Below are 19,113 nucleotides of genomic sequence, written 5' to 3'. Positions count from 1 at the left end.
CGAACCGCCAGCGCCCATCTCGGGGTCCCCGCCCTCGGAGCATCGGGCAGATGCTCCCCCGCCTGGCGTGCACCTTTTCCTTAGAGGGCGGGGTCCGCCCCGGAGACCCCCCCTACTCCTGTGCGCGGGAGGTTGGGGAGCGTGTGACATCATCTCCCCTCGGACCAGACAGGGCGGCCCCTAGCGCTTCCTGGGCCTGCGCACACCTGGCCCTGGCCGCCGCACTACATTTCCCGTGAGGCTTTGCCGGACTCCGTCACTTCCGATCTCTGCCCCGCCCTCCAGTCAGGGACGACCATGATCCCCCAGGCGAAGGCGGGGCCGCGGCTCGGGGTGGAGCCTGAGCCTGCCCCCCTCCCTCTCGGAGCGCGCGGGCCTGGCTCAGACTGCGACGCTTCCGGGCGCTGAGACCCCCGAGGCCGTGGCCGTGACCTTTGTCCCCGGAGAGTGGGGGCTTCTGGGCTCCGCGAGAAACTGCGCCGGGAGGTGAAGCAGGAGAGCTGCGAGAGCCGGCCTGCTCGGTGAGAGGAGGGCGGTGTCGCGCGCCTGGGCTGCCCCCACCGGCCTCTGCCCGCCCCCCTCAGCTGCGGGCGGGGGCGCGTTGGGGCGGGCGAGGAGGTTTGCCACCCCTCGGCCCGCCGGTGCCTTCCCCTCCCCCCCTCTCCCTCCGTCCCCCTCCCCCACCCAGACCTTGGCCCTGCCCCCCGGATCCGGGCTTTGCCTCCGCGCCCACAGTGGCTGGGGGGGAATGGGGGGGGGCACTCCGGATCCGGGGCCCGCCATGGCGGGGGAGGGGCAGAGTCTTAGCTTGGATCCCCCTTCAGTTCCTCCTTGGCAGCACATGGGGGGAGGGGGAGAGGCCCGGCTGATGCCCTGCCCCCACCCTGACCCTCTGCTCCAAACCCAACGGGATCTGGCTTCTGCCCCTTGAAGCGGGAGGAGGACCCAGAGCCTTAAGGGGTTAATGCAGAGAGAGCCGACATTTCTCCTGGCAGTGACCGCCAAAGGCCCCCACGATGCCCACTCATCTGGTGTGGCCGGTCACCGGCTGCGGCCGTCCTGCCCGCTGATACTGGCCATCCTGCCCCACCCCCCACCCGCGGTGCCGGGCTCTGAGCCCTGGTACCAGCCATCCTGACCCCCAGTGCCGGCCATCCTGACCATCCTGCGCCCCCTCTTTCCCCCCCTCCCCCCGCCGGCCATCCTGTCCCCTGGTACCAGGCCCTGACCATCCTGCCCCCCGGTGCCGGCCATCCTGCCTCCTGGTGCCAGCCTGCGGCTGTCCTGCCCCCCGGTGCCGGGCTCTGACCATCCTGCCTCCTGGTACCCGCCATCCTGCCCCACCCCCCACCCCCGGTGCTGGGCTCTGACCCCTGGTACCGGGCCCGCATCCTGCCCAACCCCACCCCGGTGCCGGGCTCTGACCCCTGGTACCAGCCATCCTGACCCCCGGTGCGCCATCCTGACCATCCTCGCCCCCCTCTTCCCCCTCCCCGCCAGCCATCCTGACCCCTAGTACCAGGCCCTGACCATCTTGTCCCCTGGTACCGGCCATCCTGCCCCCCCCCCCCCCCCCGGTGCCGGCCATCCTGCCCCCTGGTACCGGGCCCTGACCATCCTGCCCCCCAGTGCCGGGCTCTGACCATCCTGTCCCCTGGTACCGGCCGTCCTGCCCCCCAGTGCCAGGCCCTAACCATCCTGACCCCGGTGCTGGCCATCCTGACCATCCTGCGCCCCCTCCTCTTTCCCCCTCCCCCCGCCGGCCATCCTGACCCCTGGTACCGGGCCCTGACCATCCTGTCCCCTGGTACCGGCCATCCTGCCTCCTGGTGCCAGCCTGCGGCCGTCCTGCCCCCCAATGCCGGCTGCAGCCCCTCACCTCTCTCCTTTGAGCGAGCCCTGCTGAGGGGCCCGGTGGTCTCCCTGGGGGCCGTCTTCCATGAGGCCTTTGTCCTTGCACTCTGAGCCGTGGCTGGCAGAAAGCCTCCTCCTTTCCTTCCCCTGAGCGCCCCCTGCTGCGGCCCCTGACTAGCCCACGCCCCTGCCCTCTGTGATGGGCACTGGGAACCTTGGGTCCCGCTGGCTTGGGGCAAGGATGCGGGGCCCTTGTGGTCCTCCCGCTGTCCCGTCCGCGGCGGGCCCAGCTCCTTCCCCTCTGCTGCATGCACCCTGACCTGCGTCCAGCGGGCGAGCCCCCTTAGGCTGGCCTGCCACGGGCGGTCCTCCAGTGCCCTCCCCCCCAAGCCTTTCAGTTATTGCTGGGGAGTCAGCCCCACTTAGTCTCACACTGGCGTTGTCATCCAATTGGGCTTTCCTGTGTGGATGGTGCGACCAGCCCCACCCATATTGCAGATTCCCGCGGGCGCCGTGAGGGGGGCACCCTCCCCTCCGCGACCCTCACTTGCCAGCCGGCTCTGGGTTCAGATCCGTCCCTGCCCCCCCCACCAGACCTCCCACCCCTCCAGAGCCGGGGGGTTGCATATGACTTCCCAGTCCCCCTCTGTCCGCAGGTGGGTGACCCTCCTCCTCAGCCTCTGCAGCCCGGGCTGGTTATTCGGGTGACTCGTTTGTAAACCTTTCGGAAATATTCTGGCTGTTATCCCGTGCGGGGACCAGTGCGTCCGAGTCTTCCCTCCAGTCTGGGACCCCGGCTTTTTGGTGAGCTAGAGAGCGAGGGTCCAGCTTGGGACCTGAGTAAGTAAACATTGTATACGGAGGGACTTTGGGTGAACATAAAGGCCAGGAGTAGAATAAATATAGCAGAGGCCTCATTCTCAGGCTAATCTGCTAGCAAGCTACTGCAAGGGACAGTCTTTGTATGCGGGATCATCCCAGAGAGATGTTTGGGTCAGTGCTTGGGGCCCAGGTCTGTCTCTGCTCACTGCTGATGCCCGGAGTCTCCCATGGGAGAGCTGGCGCCCCTCCCAAACCCTTCCCTTCTGGGTTAGTTTTCTTTATTCTTTGTGTTCAAACAGGGACCATTTAATCAGCCAATCAGCAAGCACAGAGTAATTGCCTACTGTGTGTATGAGTACATAGAGTGTATGAGGGAAGGGGTCAGTAAGGAGATGTTGTGAAGGCCTCAAAGGCCACGCAGAAGAGACAGGAGGGAACCACTGAAGCTTCTGAACCAGGAGTGGGTCAGAGCAAGAAGCCCGGGTCGGGTGAGAGGGAGAAACGGGGTGGTCAGTGGGATGGGTGCAAAGAAGGGGCCTGGAGCTCTTCCCATCCTCCCTGGGCTTGCAAAGCAAGGTTATGGACGCCATCTTTCTCTCGTTCCATACAGAAGCGTTTGTTAAAGGGCCTACTGTGTGCCGGGCCCTGGAGATGCAAAGCCATGACTCCGTCCCTGCTCTCAGGAGTTTCCATTGGGCCCTGCCTAAGTTAACCTTCCCCATGTGTTGGAACCAGAATGTTAGAGTACAGAGAGGCAGGTGGACTGTAAGAGTTGGTCAGTCAGCATTTATTAAATGCCTACTGTGTAGCAAATGCAAGGCTGCGCTCAGCACTGAGGATGCAAAGAGGCAAAAACCACCCCGTCCGCAAGGAGTCGCCCATCTGATGGGTACCCGGTACAGGCAGAGTCCTGCAGCCTCCAGGCCAGGGGACAGGTCTGATCCTGGCTCTGCCATTTGTAAGAGATACAGGATGAGTGTCTCCCAGGCCCCTCCAGCCAGGAACCAGCCATGTGGTGGAAGGAGTCTCCCTTAGGAGGGCCTGGCGTTCTGCCCGTGGCTGTTTCTTCCTCAGCCCCACCGTTGTACTGTTGTTCCTGATACATTTATTACATCATATGAATGATACGTGGGCACCAGCATGACTTTCTTGGTGTCCTCTAGCACTCGAGCAGTTCCTGGCCCCGAGTGGGAGGGAGAGTTCAATCCCCTTCCAGGCTCAATTTAAGACCATCTCAGAGCCATCCCTACCTAATTGTCTGCTGTCCCTACAGCTGCAGAGGGGACACATAGGGAGCCGGCCCCAGCCTTTACCTAAATGACCCCAGGAGTTGAGATCTGGCTCTGCTGATCTTAATTGAGCAAGTTATTCCTTTTCTCTCTGTCTGAGCTTCCAAACCAATAAAAGAAGGAGGCCGGTCAGGCTCCTCTCTAGCACTGAGATTCACAGGGCGCCCATTGGATTTTGGTTCATCCCCATTTTTGTATCATTCTTAATGGAAACAGTATGTTATTAATACTTGCTTTACCCTTTTGGAGTTTACCCATCATTTTTCCTGCTTCTGGTTTGGTATTTGACAGGGAAGAAGAAACACGGTCTCTAAAATTGTTCTTTCAGGTTGGGAGATGAATAGTGCAAGCCAGATGTTCCCCCCAAAGCTGAACTTTTTCACAGATGCCTCTGCCCAGGACAAACTCCCAAGGGAGAACCCCTGTGTCTCCGGGTTGGCAGAAGCTTGGGAATGTGGTTCCAAGATGGGGAAGGTGCAGGAAAATGAGGAGAAACATCCTGAGTAAGTAAACATTGTATATGGAGGGACTTTGAGTGAACATAAAGGCCAGGAGTAGAATAAATATAGCAGAGGCTTCATTCTCGGACTAATCTGCTAGCAAGAATTGTAGGGAAAGTCTTTGTATGCGGGATCATCTCAGAGAGAGCATCAGATTCTATTCATGACTAGGTAAATATAGTCTAAACTGTTCAAAAGAAGGCTGGATGGGGGAAGCCAGGTGATGCAATGGTTAGAGCACCAGCCCTGAAGTCAGGAGGACCTGAGTTCAAATGTGGTCTCAGACACCTAACACTTCCTAGCTGTGGGACCCTGCACAAGTCATTTAATCCCAATTGCCTCAGGGAAAAAAAAAAAAAAAAGGCTGGCTGAATGAAAGAAATCTTGATGTAATAATCAAGATCTTCATGAAAAACAGAATCTGTCCTTAGAGAAACCTCCTGAATATAGTAAAGGTAGAAACTGTCTGACCCCCAACTCAACTATTTTTTTCTATCGCAGAACTGAAGGGAAATCCCCTCTTTGTAATGAGAGTGGAAATCCTTCCTCGACACAGGATGGGACCCGCGTGTGCCAGAGCAAAGAGGCGGCCCGAGCCCAGAGAGTGCACAATGGGGAGCGGTCTAGTGAGGGCCCTGAGGGTGGGAAAGTCTTCTGCAGGCGCCTTACCCACCCACCCCCAAGTTACTGCATAGATCGGTATTACTCCTGCACTCACTGCGAGGAGGCCTTCTGCCGGGTCTCAGACCTGGCCCAGCATGTGAAGACTCACAGTGAGGAGAAGAACTACAAGTGTCACCAGTGTGGGAAGGACTTCTACTCCAGCTCGGGGCTCACTCAGCACAAGAAATTCCACACGGCCGTGAAGCTTTTTCAGTGTAATGAATGTAGCCGGGCCTTCCGCAAGAACAAACAACTGGCCCGACATCAGAGAGTCCACAATGGGGAGAAACTCCACAAATGTAAAGAATGTGGGAAGGGGTTCTTTGAGAACAAAGCCCTCACCGTCCACCAGAGAATTCACAGTGGAGAGAAGCCTTATGAGTGTTCGGCATGTGGAAGGGCCTTCCGCCGGAATTCCCACCTTACTCGACACCAGAAAACTCATGCGGAATAAAAAAGGCCCAATTGTGTCAAACTGAAGGATTCTCTCAATCAAAATAAGAAAATATGTCCCAATTTTAAACCTTTTCGATCCATATGGAAGGGCTTTTTGCAAAAATAAACCACTCGATGTTATTTTTTTAAGTGTTTTTTGGATGCTTTTCTTTTTCTTTGGTATTCAGGATTGCGACTCTAACCCGATAAGTTAAAGCCCCCCTGTTTAACAGAAGTTTGATTCAGCATATTAAATGCACGTACTTTCTATCTCTGATGAATGTGTGCTTCACTTTCTCATTTGTCACCAGTATACCAAGAGATAGATAGCAAGATTCACCACCACTGGTCATCTGGAATTATATTGAGTGACAACAGTAATTTGGGTTCTTAAACCTTTTGTAAATTTCTTTTACTGGGCTGTCGGTGAATACGTTATCATCGGTTCATACAGATTCGTTCATGTTTCTCTGAATCCATACCTTTTTTTTTTTTTATCATTTCTTAGCCTACAGTTCTTTGCACTCATATTTGTACAACTCTTCCCCAGTTGATGAGCACCCACTTTGTTTCCAACTTTTTGCTATTTAAAAAGTTGCTACTATAACTATTTTTGAGCCTTTGGGTCCTTTCCTTGTTTATTTGAGCCTTTTGAGGTACATCCCTAATCATGGCATGGCTGGGTCAGCAAGTACAGTTGGATGACTTAGGGGGTAGAGTAATAAATAGATAACTCCAAAAGTTGGACCAATTCATGGCTCCAAAAGTGTTGCAGTAGGGTGTCTCTTCTCTTGACTATTGTTATTTAGAAATTGCCATCTTTGCCAAGCTGAACAGTCTGAGGTGCTGGATTTTATTTAATTTACATTTATTGCTTGAATTGGAGCATTTTATCATGTGGTTGTCGATAGCTTCTATCTCCTTCCTTGAAAATAGTTTTTTTTAACATTTATATATATTGAAGAGCAGCTTTTTGTTTTTATGTATGTTAATGGATTCCTTGTGTGTATCGGTTTAATATCAGACCTTCATCAGAGAAACCTGCTAACACTCTTTTCCTACTTAATCTGAATTTATATAAAAGCCTTTTAATTTTGTATAATCAATATTGTTCATTTTATCCACTATGATACTCTCAATCCTTTGTTTGGGCAAGTGCTCTTCTCCCATGCAAAAAGTCTTTCATTTCTCCAAATTGCTTCTGATTTTGACTTTTAATATTGAGATTGTATCCCTTTTGAGATTCTGGTAGTTTATGGTCTAAATTCAGCTTCTGCCAGACTGATTTTTCCCAGCAGTTTTTTCACATAGTGTGTCCTCAGTCCAGGTTTATCAAACACTGTACAGTTAGGCTCATTAATTTCTGTATCATAAACCTGTTCTGGTGTTCTTCCCCCAGTTTCCAGATCCACCCTATAACAGATTTGAGCCCCCATGCAGGTTTTTTTCCTAGCCCTAACCTCTCCCCAACTTCCGGTCCTGCACCTCCAGCTACTTACATTTGATGTCTCCACAGGATATTCCTCAGACATCTAAAAGGCGCTGTGTCCAACAGGAATTCCCTGTCTTTTTCACAAAACTCCGCCCTCTCTTAGGCCCTCTTTGTTGTTGAAGATGCTCCATTCTGGTTACTCCCTGCATGCTTAGCCCCTGACCCTTGTCTGCTCCCTCTCTTCGCTGACATGGCCACGACCTCACTCCTTCCCCACTCTGGCCCCCCTCCATCCAGCCGATCGGCTGCTTGGCAGTCCCCCCACTTGAGCCTCCCTTCAGTAACTCCACCAACCCCCACTAGCCCCCAGGCAATTGGGGTGAAGTGACTTGCCCAGAGTCCCAGCTAGGAAGTGTTAAATGTCTGAGACCAGATTTGAACTCATTTCCTCCTGACTTCAGGACCGGTCCTCTATCTACTGGGCCACCTAGCTGCCCCCTACTGTTATATATTTTTTCTGTAACTGGTAAATTATTGTTATATATTTTGAATCCTTCTTGATGTTCTGCTGGGCACATGACAATGTTCTGTTCAGTTTTGTTTTTTCTGTATTTTTTCGATTCTTTTTTTTTTTAACAAAATATTTAAAAATTGAAAATAATGCATTAAAATTAGATATGGTCAAAAAAACCAAGTGGTCTCTAATTTGTCCTCCCTGAGTCTTGTCTGACCGTGGCTATCCTGTGTGTGACTGGGACGCTCGCTGCAGAACTGGGGATTCAGCTCCTGCCGGAGTTGCTGGTCATTTAGCCATTGCGGACTTCAGTCTCCCTATCTGTAAGATGGGCATAAGCAGAGCAGCTGCCTTAGAGGTGCCGTAAGGGTCAAAGGCTCCAACCCTAACCCCTGGCAAACCCTCCAGGCTGGTTTTAATACATGTCTGTTGACTCACTGGGGGGCGTCTGATCCGATGCTTTAAAATGGCATTTAAGAGGACGGTAAGAACCGGGGCTTACAGGCTGGTGACTCCGTCCTGCACGACTCGGGGCGGGGGTTCTTGCAACCGCTGGGGTCTCCCCAGAACTTCCTGGCTTCAGGTGCCCAGTGGCGCGCACTCGGCCTCTCGGGGAGTCCAAAGGTCTCCCCGGAGGCAGAGGGTGGAGCGTTCTATTGGACTAAGGGCTGCTCCTCCGCGCCACGAGGAGGCCCTCTGGAGACACTGAGGCAGAAACGCCTGCTCGGGAGCCTCGGGGCTGGCGCCGTCCTGTGGCCTTCTCGCCCGAACATGCAGGTGGAGGCTCCTCGAGGAGCCCTGGGAGGGGGGGAGGGGGGGACTCCCGCCCATGGTCTCCGGGGGAGGAGCCTGGGCTTGTCCCCCGCAAGGCGGTTCCGAGGCCCCGAGCTGCAGGAGGTTGTGGGGGGCGCTGGTAACTGAGAGGGCGGGGCTGGTGGGCGGGGCTTTGGGGAAAGGGGACCCAGGAGAGAGTGAGTGTGTGCGCGTGCGCGTGCGTGCGGGAGAGACGGCTCTCCCTGACATCTCAGGAAGGGAGATGAAAACACCAAAGGAAATGGGAAATCAAATCAGATTAGCGAGTTGCTAAAGGGGCTCACTTGAAACAGGTGTACATAAATCCATCAATATGGGAGGCATTACACATAATTACTTAAGCACATAGCAATATAACACAGGCTAGTAGTAATGTAACAAATAACATGAATCAACATGAGAATGTCCATAAGTCCTAGAAATAGTCCAAAAGGAACCTATTGTCCATTAGTTCATCTGCCAGGAATCCAATAATTCCTGTAAGCGCTGAAGTACTGCAATAGTCTCATCAACAATTTTTCATCTCAAGGAATCCAATGATTCCTGCTGGTTTTCAAGTCCTCATCTTGTGTTGGGGAATCCAATGATTCCTGAAGATTTTAGAATTCTTTTAACAGTCTCATTATCAGTCATGCTCCTTCAGTGTCAGATGCTTTTTAGATCTTCTTTGTTTTGAGATTTTTCTCTTTTTCTGTCTCTCTCCAGGTGCTCATTGCCACCCATCTGTTTCTTTCTCTTTCTGTAAAAATATAAGCAAACTCTCTCTCCCAGGCAGTTAACCTACTTCCCTTCTATTTACCACTTTTGGGATTTCTCATCATCATCTGGCAATTACATTGTAGCTGTTTACACTGGACACTGCCCTGTTGGGTTAAAAAAAAAAACTGTATTCTCCCCAACTGTAATCCTGATTGCTTTTCTGTTAGTTGATCGCATTAGAGTCCTGAACTTCTAAAGACTCTCTGGGTGTAACTTCAGCTGCTATCATGCCCCATCTGTCTTTTGTATGATATCTTGGAGCTGGGCCCTGCCCCTCATTTCTCTGGGTCAATCTACATTCAGAGGCCCAGTGAAAGTCTCAGTTGCATTTTGGACATGGGGTTTGGGGTTTTCTCTCACCCTTTCTTCTCTATCTCTATATCTACAACGAGCTCTCAGATGTCCAACTTTTCCACATTGAAAGTATCTACGAGTTTCTCTAGAAGTCTCTTGCCAAGAGGAACCCTGTCTTTCCACGTTCATCATACTCTGCATATAATAAGCATTTGTGCCCACTGTGGCACAGCGCCTTATGACCTCCTCTAAAGGAGCATCTTTGTCTAGTCCCCATATAATTCTTTTGTAAACCTCATTGGCATTTTCCTTAGCCAGATGTCTGGTCGTTATTTCTGTGGCTGCATTATCCCCAATGGTTCTTGTTAGAACTGTTTGCAAACGTCCCACAAAATCAGCAAAAGGTTCATTGGGACCTTGCTCTATTTTTGTGAAGGCTTCCCCTCGATCTTTTTATCCTGGGAGGGACCCCCAAGCTTTTATTGCAGCCTTAGAAATTTGCTCATACACTGGTATGGGATAATAAATCTGTTCTGAATTCGCTCCATACTGACCTTCACCAGCTAGTTGGTCAAAAGCGATTTGTACAATAGCTCCTATTTGTCTATCGTGTTGGGCTTGAATCCTACATAATTCATGAAACTCCAAAAGCCACAACAAATTTTGTCCAGGTTCTAAACATGTCCTAGGTATGGATTTCCAATCGTTTGGGGTTAAGATTTCATAAGACAAATTATCTAGTAACATCTTCACATAAGATGATGTAGCTCCATAAAAAGTGCATCCCTTTTTCAAATCCTTAATTTAAAAGGAGTGTATCTTTTCTCTTTTTGACCTGAGGAGTCAAGCTCTTCAATCACAGGATATGCATTTATAAAATCAGATATATCTTCTCCTTCATTTTTTGCCTTAATTAATGCCTCTTTTAATCTTGTCATATTCTGCTTCACAGGAGATGCTGATTGTATTTCTGCCTCTCCCCCTCCTTCACCCTCCACCCATGAAGGGTTAATTGAGGAGGAAGGAGATATGGAATGATCTAATTTCTCCCGCTGTGAAGTATCACACTCAAAATTGTACTTAACTCCATCTTATCTGATTCTTCCTCCTTTTCACCTAGTTTAGTTGACACCTCCCCTTCCTGCTCTTTCTTCTTTTTTCTCATTCTAACACTTATATAATTTCCTAATTATATAAGCCTAAAGCCTAAAGCCAGTTGTAGTAAATTATACGTATTATGTGTGTCTTTGGAAATTGAGTCAGGTCCATTTTTATTGTGAAATTGACAAAGATCCTCTTCTACTAATTTCAACTCTATTGAGTTTGGATTAGAATTGTAGTATTCACCTAGTTGTTCTCCTACTAATTTCCACTCATTTGCATCCAATTCTTTTTCTGTAGAGAACCAAGGAGATGTGTACTTTATAGTTTCTAAAAGTTCAGTGATCTGCTCCAAAATTATAATCAAACCTTGGTTTTTCATAATCTTGATAATGCTCTCTAAACATTTTCCTTTAACTGGAAAAGCAGGCTGTTTTCTAAACATCTGTCCCATTTTAACTGAAATACTATTTTAGCTCTTTAACAAAATTTCTTTTGTACTCACTCTAATTTCTGGGTCAAGAAGACTTTTCCACTGGATCAGGATCAGAGGCTTTTCCACTGGAATCAGGATCAGAACTTTCCCACTGGAATCAGTATTTTGTCCCACGTTTGGACGCCAAAATGTAGTGTTCTTCTTTTTCTATAATATATGATGGTTCTCTGTGGGAGCAGGTTTGTTGGGAAGGTTTTCTGAAGGCAGCCTTAGTTTTGGTTCAGAATAATAATCACTCCATATGCAGCCAGGAGTTAAAATCTAGTTCTTTATTGTATCCAATGTCTCCAGCCAGCACAAAGGTGGAATATGGAATGAATCTGTCTCCGCCTCCGAGAGTGGGCTTCTGTGTCCGGCCCTGAAAGCTTCTTGCTTATATGCTGTACACTGAGTACACACCAATCATTATATCACTGGGAAACCATTATTTGTTGTAGGATTAAATCAATTCTAAACTAGATTTAAACAGTGTCTCCTCAATTCCACTTAGTACCTTGTTTCAAGTTCTGGCCCATAACATCTCCTTGTAAGATCAGATCAATCATACTGAACCAGGCTAAATTAGATAGATAAATTAGATTACTGTCTCTATCAATTCTAATGACTTAACACTTTGTAAGGATTCCAACGCGGCCCAATCCATCGGGTGGTAATCGAAGTGAATGTGATGGGTGCAATGGGTTGGAGAAGGCGTCAGGAAGGGTCCTGGCTCTGGACGCCCTTTCTCGGGTCGGGATGCCCAGTGCAGTCCGACCAACATTGATTCCATGCGTACTCTGTGCCAGGCACCGGGTTAAACGACCAGGCTTTGGGATTTGGGGATCCTTGCTCGTCACTCTATCTTCTTCTTCCAGATCAGTGCATTTTGCTTAGTGAGCATCTTGTCCCCCTTTCTCATGGTTCTTTTTTTCCTTTTTTGATCTGATTTTTCTTATACAACTTGACAAATACAGAAATTTGTTTAAAAGAATTACGCCTATTTAACCTATATCAGATTGCTCGCTATCTTGAGGGGGGGGTGTCGTAAGGGACAGAAAGAGAAAAATTTGGAACACAAAGTTTTTCAAAAATAAATGTTGAAGACTATCTTTACATGTTTTTGAAAAAAATAAACTATTTTTTTTAAAATTATGGGCATATTTTAACTTACCACTAAGTTCTTTGCTTCTCTTCTAGAATGTCTTTCATTTCCCTGTTTCCATTTTCAAACTACTTTCTTTTGTTTCTCTGGTGTTTTTCTATTCTGTCCATTTTTTTTTTTTTTTTTTTTTGCTGTATGGACCATAAATTCTGCTGTCACAGTTCGCATTTCTTTTTTAAATCATCCAAGAATAGCATGTTATATCTATATTGGATCACTTCACATCTGGGGGACGGGGTGGGAGGAAGGGAGGGAAAACAATTAGAACACAAGGTTTTGTTAGGGGTGAATGTTGAAAATTATCCATGTATAAAATTTGAAAATAAAAAGCTTTAATTAAAAAAAAGAATAGCATATTATAGTTCTATGTTCTCAAATTCTTCAAGGTCTTATTTATTCATCAATACATCAACTCATTTGTTACATCTATGGGCTATATTTTCTCTTACTATTATTTTTTTCCCTGATGATTTATCTGCTTTTATTCAAGGTCTTTGAGTTTTCTTATTCCTGAGGTTTTTGGCAAAGTTTGTTTCCCTGACCCCACCTTATTATTTTCTTTGCTCACTTTCTGACTCTTTCCTCTCCAATAATGGCTTTTTTAGGGGCTATATCTCAAAGCATCTTAATCTCCTCCCACACTGGGCATAGCATGGTTCATCAACCTAAGTCTCTGCCCCAGGTGACTTTGGGGTGATAACATATGTCCCCAAGTGGATGCTGGGCTGAGTTTTTGACAAATAACAAATTTATTAATTAGACTAGCTGGTAATAATTGATGATCAGTTATTTCTCTTAGTAACCAAAAACAAAACCATGACTATCACCTCATGCTTGACTAGCTTTGGAAAAATGGGTACCCTCTGATAGATGTTAGTGTACAGTTAATAAGGGGATGAGTGTTCAAATTAAGGCAGTGGGCTGAAAGCCCTCAGCCCCTCTTGCTGAGAATGTGGCTTGATCATAAGACCAGTCACCTCCAGCAGTCTGAACAAAGAAATCCATCTCTACCCATCTGGTGACTCTGGTTGGTTTTCTCTTTCATGAGTTTGGTTGCACTTCCCACTCCAGTGGGAAGGGGGGCAATGAGGCATAGACTTACTGCTATGGGGTTGGAATTCATCTAGAGTATATTCTATTTACCTTCTAAATAGAAGTAAGATCAAGATCAAGGAGCATCTTCCTGGAGGATTTGGGCCATCTTATCTATCAGCAAAGTTCTTCAAAGACTAACTTACAGGAGGTGTATGAGGAAAATTGTTGAAGTCTTAATCCTAATTTAATAATTGGTTGTTGATATAATCAAAAATAACAATTTCACTGCATTTAGAAATGTAAACATTTTCTCTCGGCAGTCACCTTGGGCTCCATCTCAAAAGGACTGCCTTGGCTGCATCTCATTGTTGTCATTTTCTTTGATGATATTTAATATTGTTTCTGTCATTTGCTCTTTGACCAATGAATTAATTAGGATTAAATTCCTTAGTACCTAATTAATTCCAATCCTTTCTTCATCATTTTAATTGAATTTAATTTTTATTTCATTATAATCATTAAAGAATATACTTAACATTTCTGTTTTTCTGCATTTGTGGGATTTTTATACTTCAGTACATGATTGAGTTTTGTAAAGGTGCTGTATACAGTTGAAAAATAGATATACTACTTTCTGTTCCAAAAATCTATCATACATAACTTTTCTAAAATCCAGGCCCTTTGGCTTCTTTCTTGTTTATCTTCTGTTTAGATTTGTCTAGAAATGAGAGCAGTGGATTGAGTTCCTTCATTCTTATAATTGATTGGATTTCTTCCTGTGAATTAGAAAGACTTTTCCTTTAAATATTTTCCTTTAATAAAACACTTTTCCTTCCTACAAAAAACACCACCAACAACAAAACCCTTTTCATCTAAATATTTATATGCAATGCCATTCAGTGTATACACATATTGTTAGAATTCATTGTTTCTGGAACTTTAAGGATAACACAATTTCCCCATTTATCTCTTTTCATCATTTTTTTGTGATGTGTCTGCCGAAATCATGATTGTCCCCTGCTTTTTTAGTTCACCTGAAACATACTAGATTATTCTCCAGCCCCTTGTTTACTCTGTGGGACTTTTAATGGGACAGGTAGGTGACACTGCAATGGGCCTGCAGTCAGGAAGATGAGTCTTCCCGAGTTTAATTCTGATCTTACTTATTACCTGGATGACCCTGGACAAGTCACTTCACTCTGTCTGCCTCAGTTTCCTTGTCTGTAAAATGAACTGGAGAAGGAAATGGCAAACCACCCAGGATCTCTGCCAAGAGAACCCAAATGGGGTCATGAAGAGTCGGACATGACAGAACAACATAATCTTATTCTATAGTCTTTGTATCCCTCAGCATTTAGTGTAGTGTTTTGCACATAGCAAGTGCTTGATAAATACAACTCTGTCTCCTTTCTCTCTGTTTCTGTCTCTCTGTGTGTGTCTCTCTATGTGTGTGTGTCTCTTATCTCTCTGTCTCTGTCAATCTTTGTCTCTGTCTGCCTTTCTCTGTCTCTCTCCATCTCCCTCCCTCCCTTCCCACCCCCCTCATTTGTCTCTATCTCTCTGGTATATGTTACACCATAAAACCTCCTGCTCCTCCCTTCTGTATTCTTAACCATTCACTGCCCACTTCATCAAGTATGTTTGAGCAAAAGAAACATCTGCATACTATTAATGTCATGAATTAACACCAGCTTTTAGAAACCAGGGGATCAGAAACATGAAAGAAGCTTCAAATAATCTTCATCCAAGACAACCCCAATAAATTTTGGACAGAAAATGCCATCTGCATCCAGAAAAAGAGCTAAGGAGATAAAATGCAAATCAACACATGCTACATTCACTTCTTTTTTCTGTTTTTTTTCCCCTCTCCCATGACTTTTTTTCCCTTTTGTTCTGATTTTTTCTCTCCCAACGTGATTCATAAAGCAATGTATATTAAAAATAAATACATTACATATATTGTATTTAACTTATGCTTTAACATGTTTAACATGCATTGGTCAATCTGCCATCTGGGGGAGGGGGTGGGGAGAAGGAGGGGAAAAATTGGAACAAAAGGTTTGGCAATTGTCAGTTCTGAAAAATTTATCTTGTATATATATCTTGCATATATATATGCATATATCTTGTAAATAAATGGCTATAATAAAAAAATGCATTTTTAAAAGACTCTCTTAGATGAATACATGTCTCTCACAGAGATGAGAGGAGAAATACCCCCCCTATCTTGGATCTACACTTTGGGAAGTCAGTAACACGGGATGCACTCCATTCTCTGCCTGGCCCTGGAGGACACTGCTGACCTCTCCCCTATGGCGCTGGTAACTGCTCACATCATCCGCTTATCAGCGTGGATTGCTCCTCTCCTTGGTTCCTGACAAGGCCGTTAATGGGGTCCCAGAGACTGCTTCCCCATTTGGCACAAGCCCTACCTGGAGGACCTGCTTTTGCTTGCAAAGACAATGCCCTTCAGGTCTCTTTGTAGTGGCCAGAAACTGGAAACTGAGTGGATGCCCATAAGTTGGAGAATGGCTGAATAAACTGTTGTATATGAATATTATGGAATATTATTGTTCTGTAAGAAATGACCAACAGGATGATTTCAGAAAGGCCTGGAGAGACTTACACGAACTGATGCTGAGTGAAATGAGCAGGACCAGGAGATCATTATATACTTCAACAACAATACTATATGATGATCAATTCTGATGCTCATGGCCCTCTCCAGCAATGAAATGAACCAAATCAGTTCCAACAGAGCAGTAATGAATTGAACCAGCTACGCCCAGTGAAAGAACTCTGGGAGATGACTAAGAACCATTACATAGAATTCCCAATCCCTATATTTTTGTCTGCCTGCATTTTTTATTTCCTTCACAGGCTAATTCAAAGTCTGATTCTTTTTGTACAGCAAAATAACCGTTTGGACATGTATACTTATATTTAATTTATACTTTAACATATTTAACATGTATTGGTCAACCTGCCATCGGGGGGAGGGCATGGGGGGAAGGAGGGGGAAAATTGGAATAAAAGATTTGTTAGTTGTCAGTGCTGTAAAATTACCCACGCATGTAACTTGTAAATAAAAAGCTATTAAAAAAAAAAAAAAAAAAGACAATGCCCTTATCTATGGCCAGCCAAGGTGGAAGTGTGTGGGTCACAGGAGCAGTGGGGGTCACAGGCCAGTCTGAGCCCCAGTGCCTCTTCACAGCCCCCCTCACCTCCTCTTTTACATTATCAGAGCTTCCCTTGGGTAAGTGAGGGTGAGAGCACTCAGTAATGGCTCTTCAGAGGCTCAAGATAAGCATGTCCTCTCCACCACCAGGAAGAAACTCTATCCAATGCTCACTAACATTCCTCCCAAAACCAGAACTTTTGCAGTCCCTTGTAAATCAATTCCATTGACACTGGGTACAACAGAACATAAAAATAAGCATCGGCACTTAACAGAACAAGAGGGATTAACCCAACATGGCAGTAATTCTCTCCAGTGACATTCAGAGCAACTATAGTATGCAATAGCCCTAGAACAGCCTACAGCATCACTTGACAGACTGTTTCATGGAACTTTAGGTCTAAATAGCATCTTGGATGCAATAAATATCCCAGAAATACAAGTATAGCCAAGGAACTTATGCAAATATGAAGAAGAGCAAAAGCAAAGTAAAGAAATAATATCAGAAAAACCTACATTTTAACAAACTATGCAGGAAAATCTGCATCTATGCAAATAAATGGACTGCATATTTGATCGACTCTCATAAAAACAAACATGAACAAGAAAATAAGAAACACACTCAAATTAAGCCAAGTTAAAATGCAGCAATGAATACATGCAATTACATGCAGACACATGTTAAGTGGGGGACATAAGAATTGCCATCTGCTGCCAGATGAGGAACCTCGTGAGCACAAGGCCCTTCCCTGAGACAATCAGGGCTGATGATGGGACTGCTCCCTCCACCCAGTCCTCTGCTGACTCTGGGCCTGAAGTGGGGAGTCTTTCAGTTTGGGAGCCACTGGCTGGACATTAGGATGATAGGGGTTGAGGGCCTTGAGCCTCACAGAAGGTAGACAGAGGAACAGGAAAATGGGGCTTTGAATTGGAGCCACCTGCTAGCCCCAGGGGCTTCTCCCTGCCTGGGAACTCAGAGGCAAGAGCATCTGTTCAGAGGAACCTCTTGGTCTTCAGGGAATGGCCAGTCAAGTTTTGGGATTGTAAGACTTGTCACTGTCCAGGGTGGGCACAGGAGCCCCAAATGCCCCTGGGAGAAAGGTCAGACAGCTCCTCTGGCCTGGGGCAGAATGCCTGTTGGATGGCCCACCTTGTTAGCGTTCACTTGGGGGCTCTCAGGCAACATTAGGGAGCTGAGGGAAGCTCCCATGGAGGACCAGGGGACTCCTTTACTGGGAACACAGGCCCAGGGTTTCCCACAGGTTCTGCACTTTCATCACAAGGTTTGGAGCAAACCTAAAGTGAATGCAACTATTTTTCCAGTTTAATATCATCAGGTTACTAACTCTTCTGTTATCTGATAACCCATTTGTCCCTATCACTGGCTCTCCATCATCAAGGGAGAGGGAGTGTGTAGACCTCCCCTTCTCAGACTCCAAGGCCACAGGGGCAGGCAGAGTGTAAAGCCTGTAGCTTCTTCCTTAGTGGAGTCGTACAGGGACCAGGAATGCCTCCGATGAGATTCAGGCATCGGGCTCTGTAAGGGAAGTCCGCAGCAGCCCGCCACAGATGGTCAGACTTGGTTTCCCCTCGGGGATGGAACGGTGTGGTTCTAGACCTCAGCTACAATGCCAACCGAGGGCAACTCGGAGCAGCAAAGTCTCTCCTGTAGTCCAAGAGAACCCGGTGACCAGAGCAAGCCTGGTTCCTGTCCAGGGAAGCTGTCAGGCATAACCAAATGGCATTTACAATGTTCTTTCCACAATAAAAATGAAATCCAGAGAGTCCTGCGGACTTTGAATGCTCAGCACAAATTGTGCTTTTCCTTGTCCTTGCCCTTGGCACTGTCAGGACCTCCAAGGATTCCCATCCTGAGCTTGTATCACTCCTCTTAATCCTTTACCCGTCTCCTCTCAGTCCCTTACCCGTCTCCTCTCAGTCCCTTACTCGTCTCCTCTCAGTCCCTAATCCATCACCCACTTGGCCAGCCACCCTCTCATGGGAGCCAGAAGAGGTTTTTCCAAGACCAGAGATCCCCCAAGCCGCCCGCGGGCTGCCTGGGGAAAATCTTAAACTTCCAATTGTGCTGCCATGTGCTGTAGCCTCGGCCAGGGGTCTCACAGAGGGCCCTCATTGGGGTCACCCGGCCTGTGGGGCATCTGCGTCCATATCAGCCTTCTCATCTTCCACAGTTAATGCTGAATCCAGAGCCAGGGTCCGTCTCTAAGATACGGCATCTAACATGGCACCGGACAAAATATGTCAGGGACTGTTGCAACTTGACTCCATCCACATAGACTCAATCCACATTGAACTTCAGAGTTACAGACCACTTAAAAGCCAAAAAGTCTCCACATTGTATGGGGCAAGGAGGAAGATATTCCTGGCTCCCGGGGGCCATCGCTCTCCGGCACAGGCCTGCTCCCAGCTCCTCTGTGTGCAGACAAAAGGCTAGTTTGGATCCTCCTGGGCCAACACTGGGCATGTGTGAGGCAGCTGAGTGTTACATATCTACCCATCAGCCCCCAAAGGGTTTTGTGGGTTTGAAGAAAACTTTGCATTTCTTCTCCTTCTGCTTTTGGGTCTTTTCAATCATGACTTACGAGTGAAATCAATCAGTAGTTTCACAATATCCACAAAGATCTTACACTTGCAGTACTTGCTAAATTCTAAAAACATTCTTAATTCTCAAAGTGTCTTCTTCAAATTTTTCCTTATGTCTTGCTGAAATACTTTGTGACCCACACACTTAATAGCAGCTCTGAGAAAGTATTAATTTATTAAAGT

The 19,113-nt window shown here is 47.1% G+C and overlaps 2 protein-coding genes across 4 annotated transcripts in view; both read left to right on the top strand.

Moving 5' to 3' along the window:
- LOC111719283 (zinc finger protein 345) overlaps positions 1-19,113 on the top strand; it is a 369,988-nt gene that overhangs the window by 27,531 nt on the left and 323,344 nt on the right. The window lies entirely within an intron of this gene.
- LOC105749457 (oocyte zinc finger protein XlCOF19) lies at positions 255-5,713 on the top strand. Of its 3 annotated transcripts, none has more exons than XM_031959849.1 (4): positions 265-521; positions 2,511-2,694; positions 4,294-4,468; positions 4,967-5,713. In XM_031959849.1, exons 3-4 carry the CDS (start codon positions 4,302-4,304, stop codon positions 5,580-5,582), a joined length of 783 nt encoding a protein of 260 aa, XP_031815709.1. In that variant the 5' UTR covers positions 265-521; positions 2,511-2,694; positions 4,294-4,301; the 3' UTR covers positions 5,583-5,713. The 3 variants fall into 3 exon arrangements, with proteins under 3 accessions (XP_031815845.1, XP_031815709.1, XP_031815781.1); XM_031959921.1 differs by lacking the exon at positions 265-521 and adding an exon at positions 731-1,323; XM_031959985.1 differs by lacking the exon at positions 2,511-2,694 and having other exon boundaries at positions 255-521.

The sequence above is a fragment of the Sarcophilus harrisii genome, chromosome 1 (genome assembly GCF_902635505.1).
Source record: "Sarcophilus harrisii chromosome 1, mSarHar1.11, whole genome shotgun sequence".
NCBI classification, from domain to species: Eukaryota; Metazoa; Chordata; class Mammalia; order Dasyuromorphia; family Dasyuridae; genus Sarcophilus; species Sarcophilus harrisii.
The sequence above is the reverse complement of the archived record's forward strand: the minus strand, read 5'-3'. Positions and strand labels throughout refer to the sequence as shown.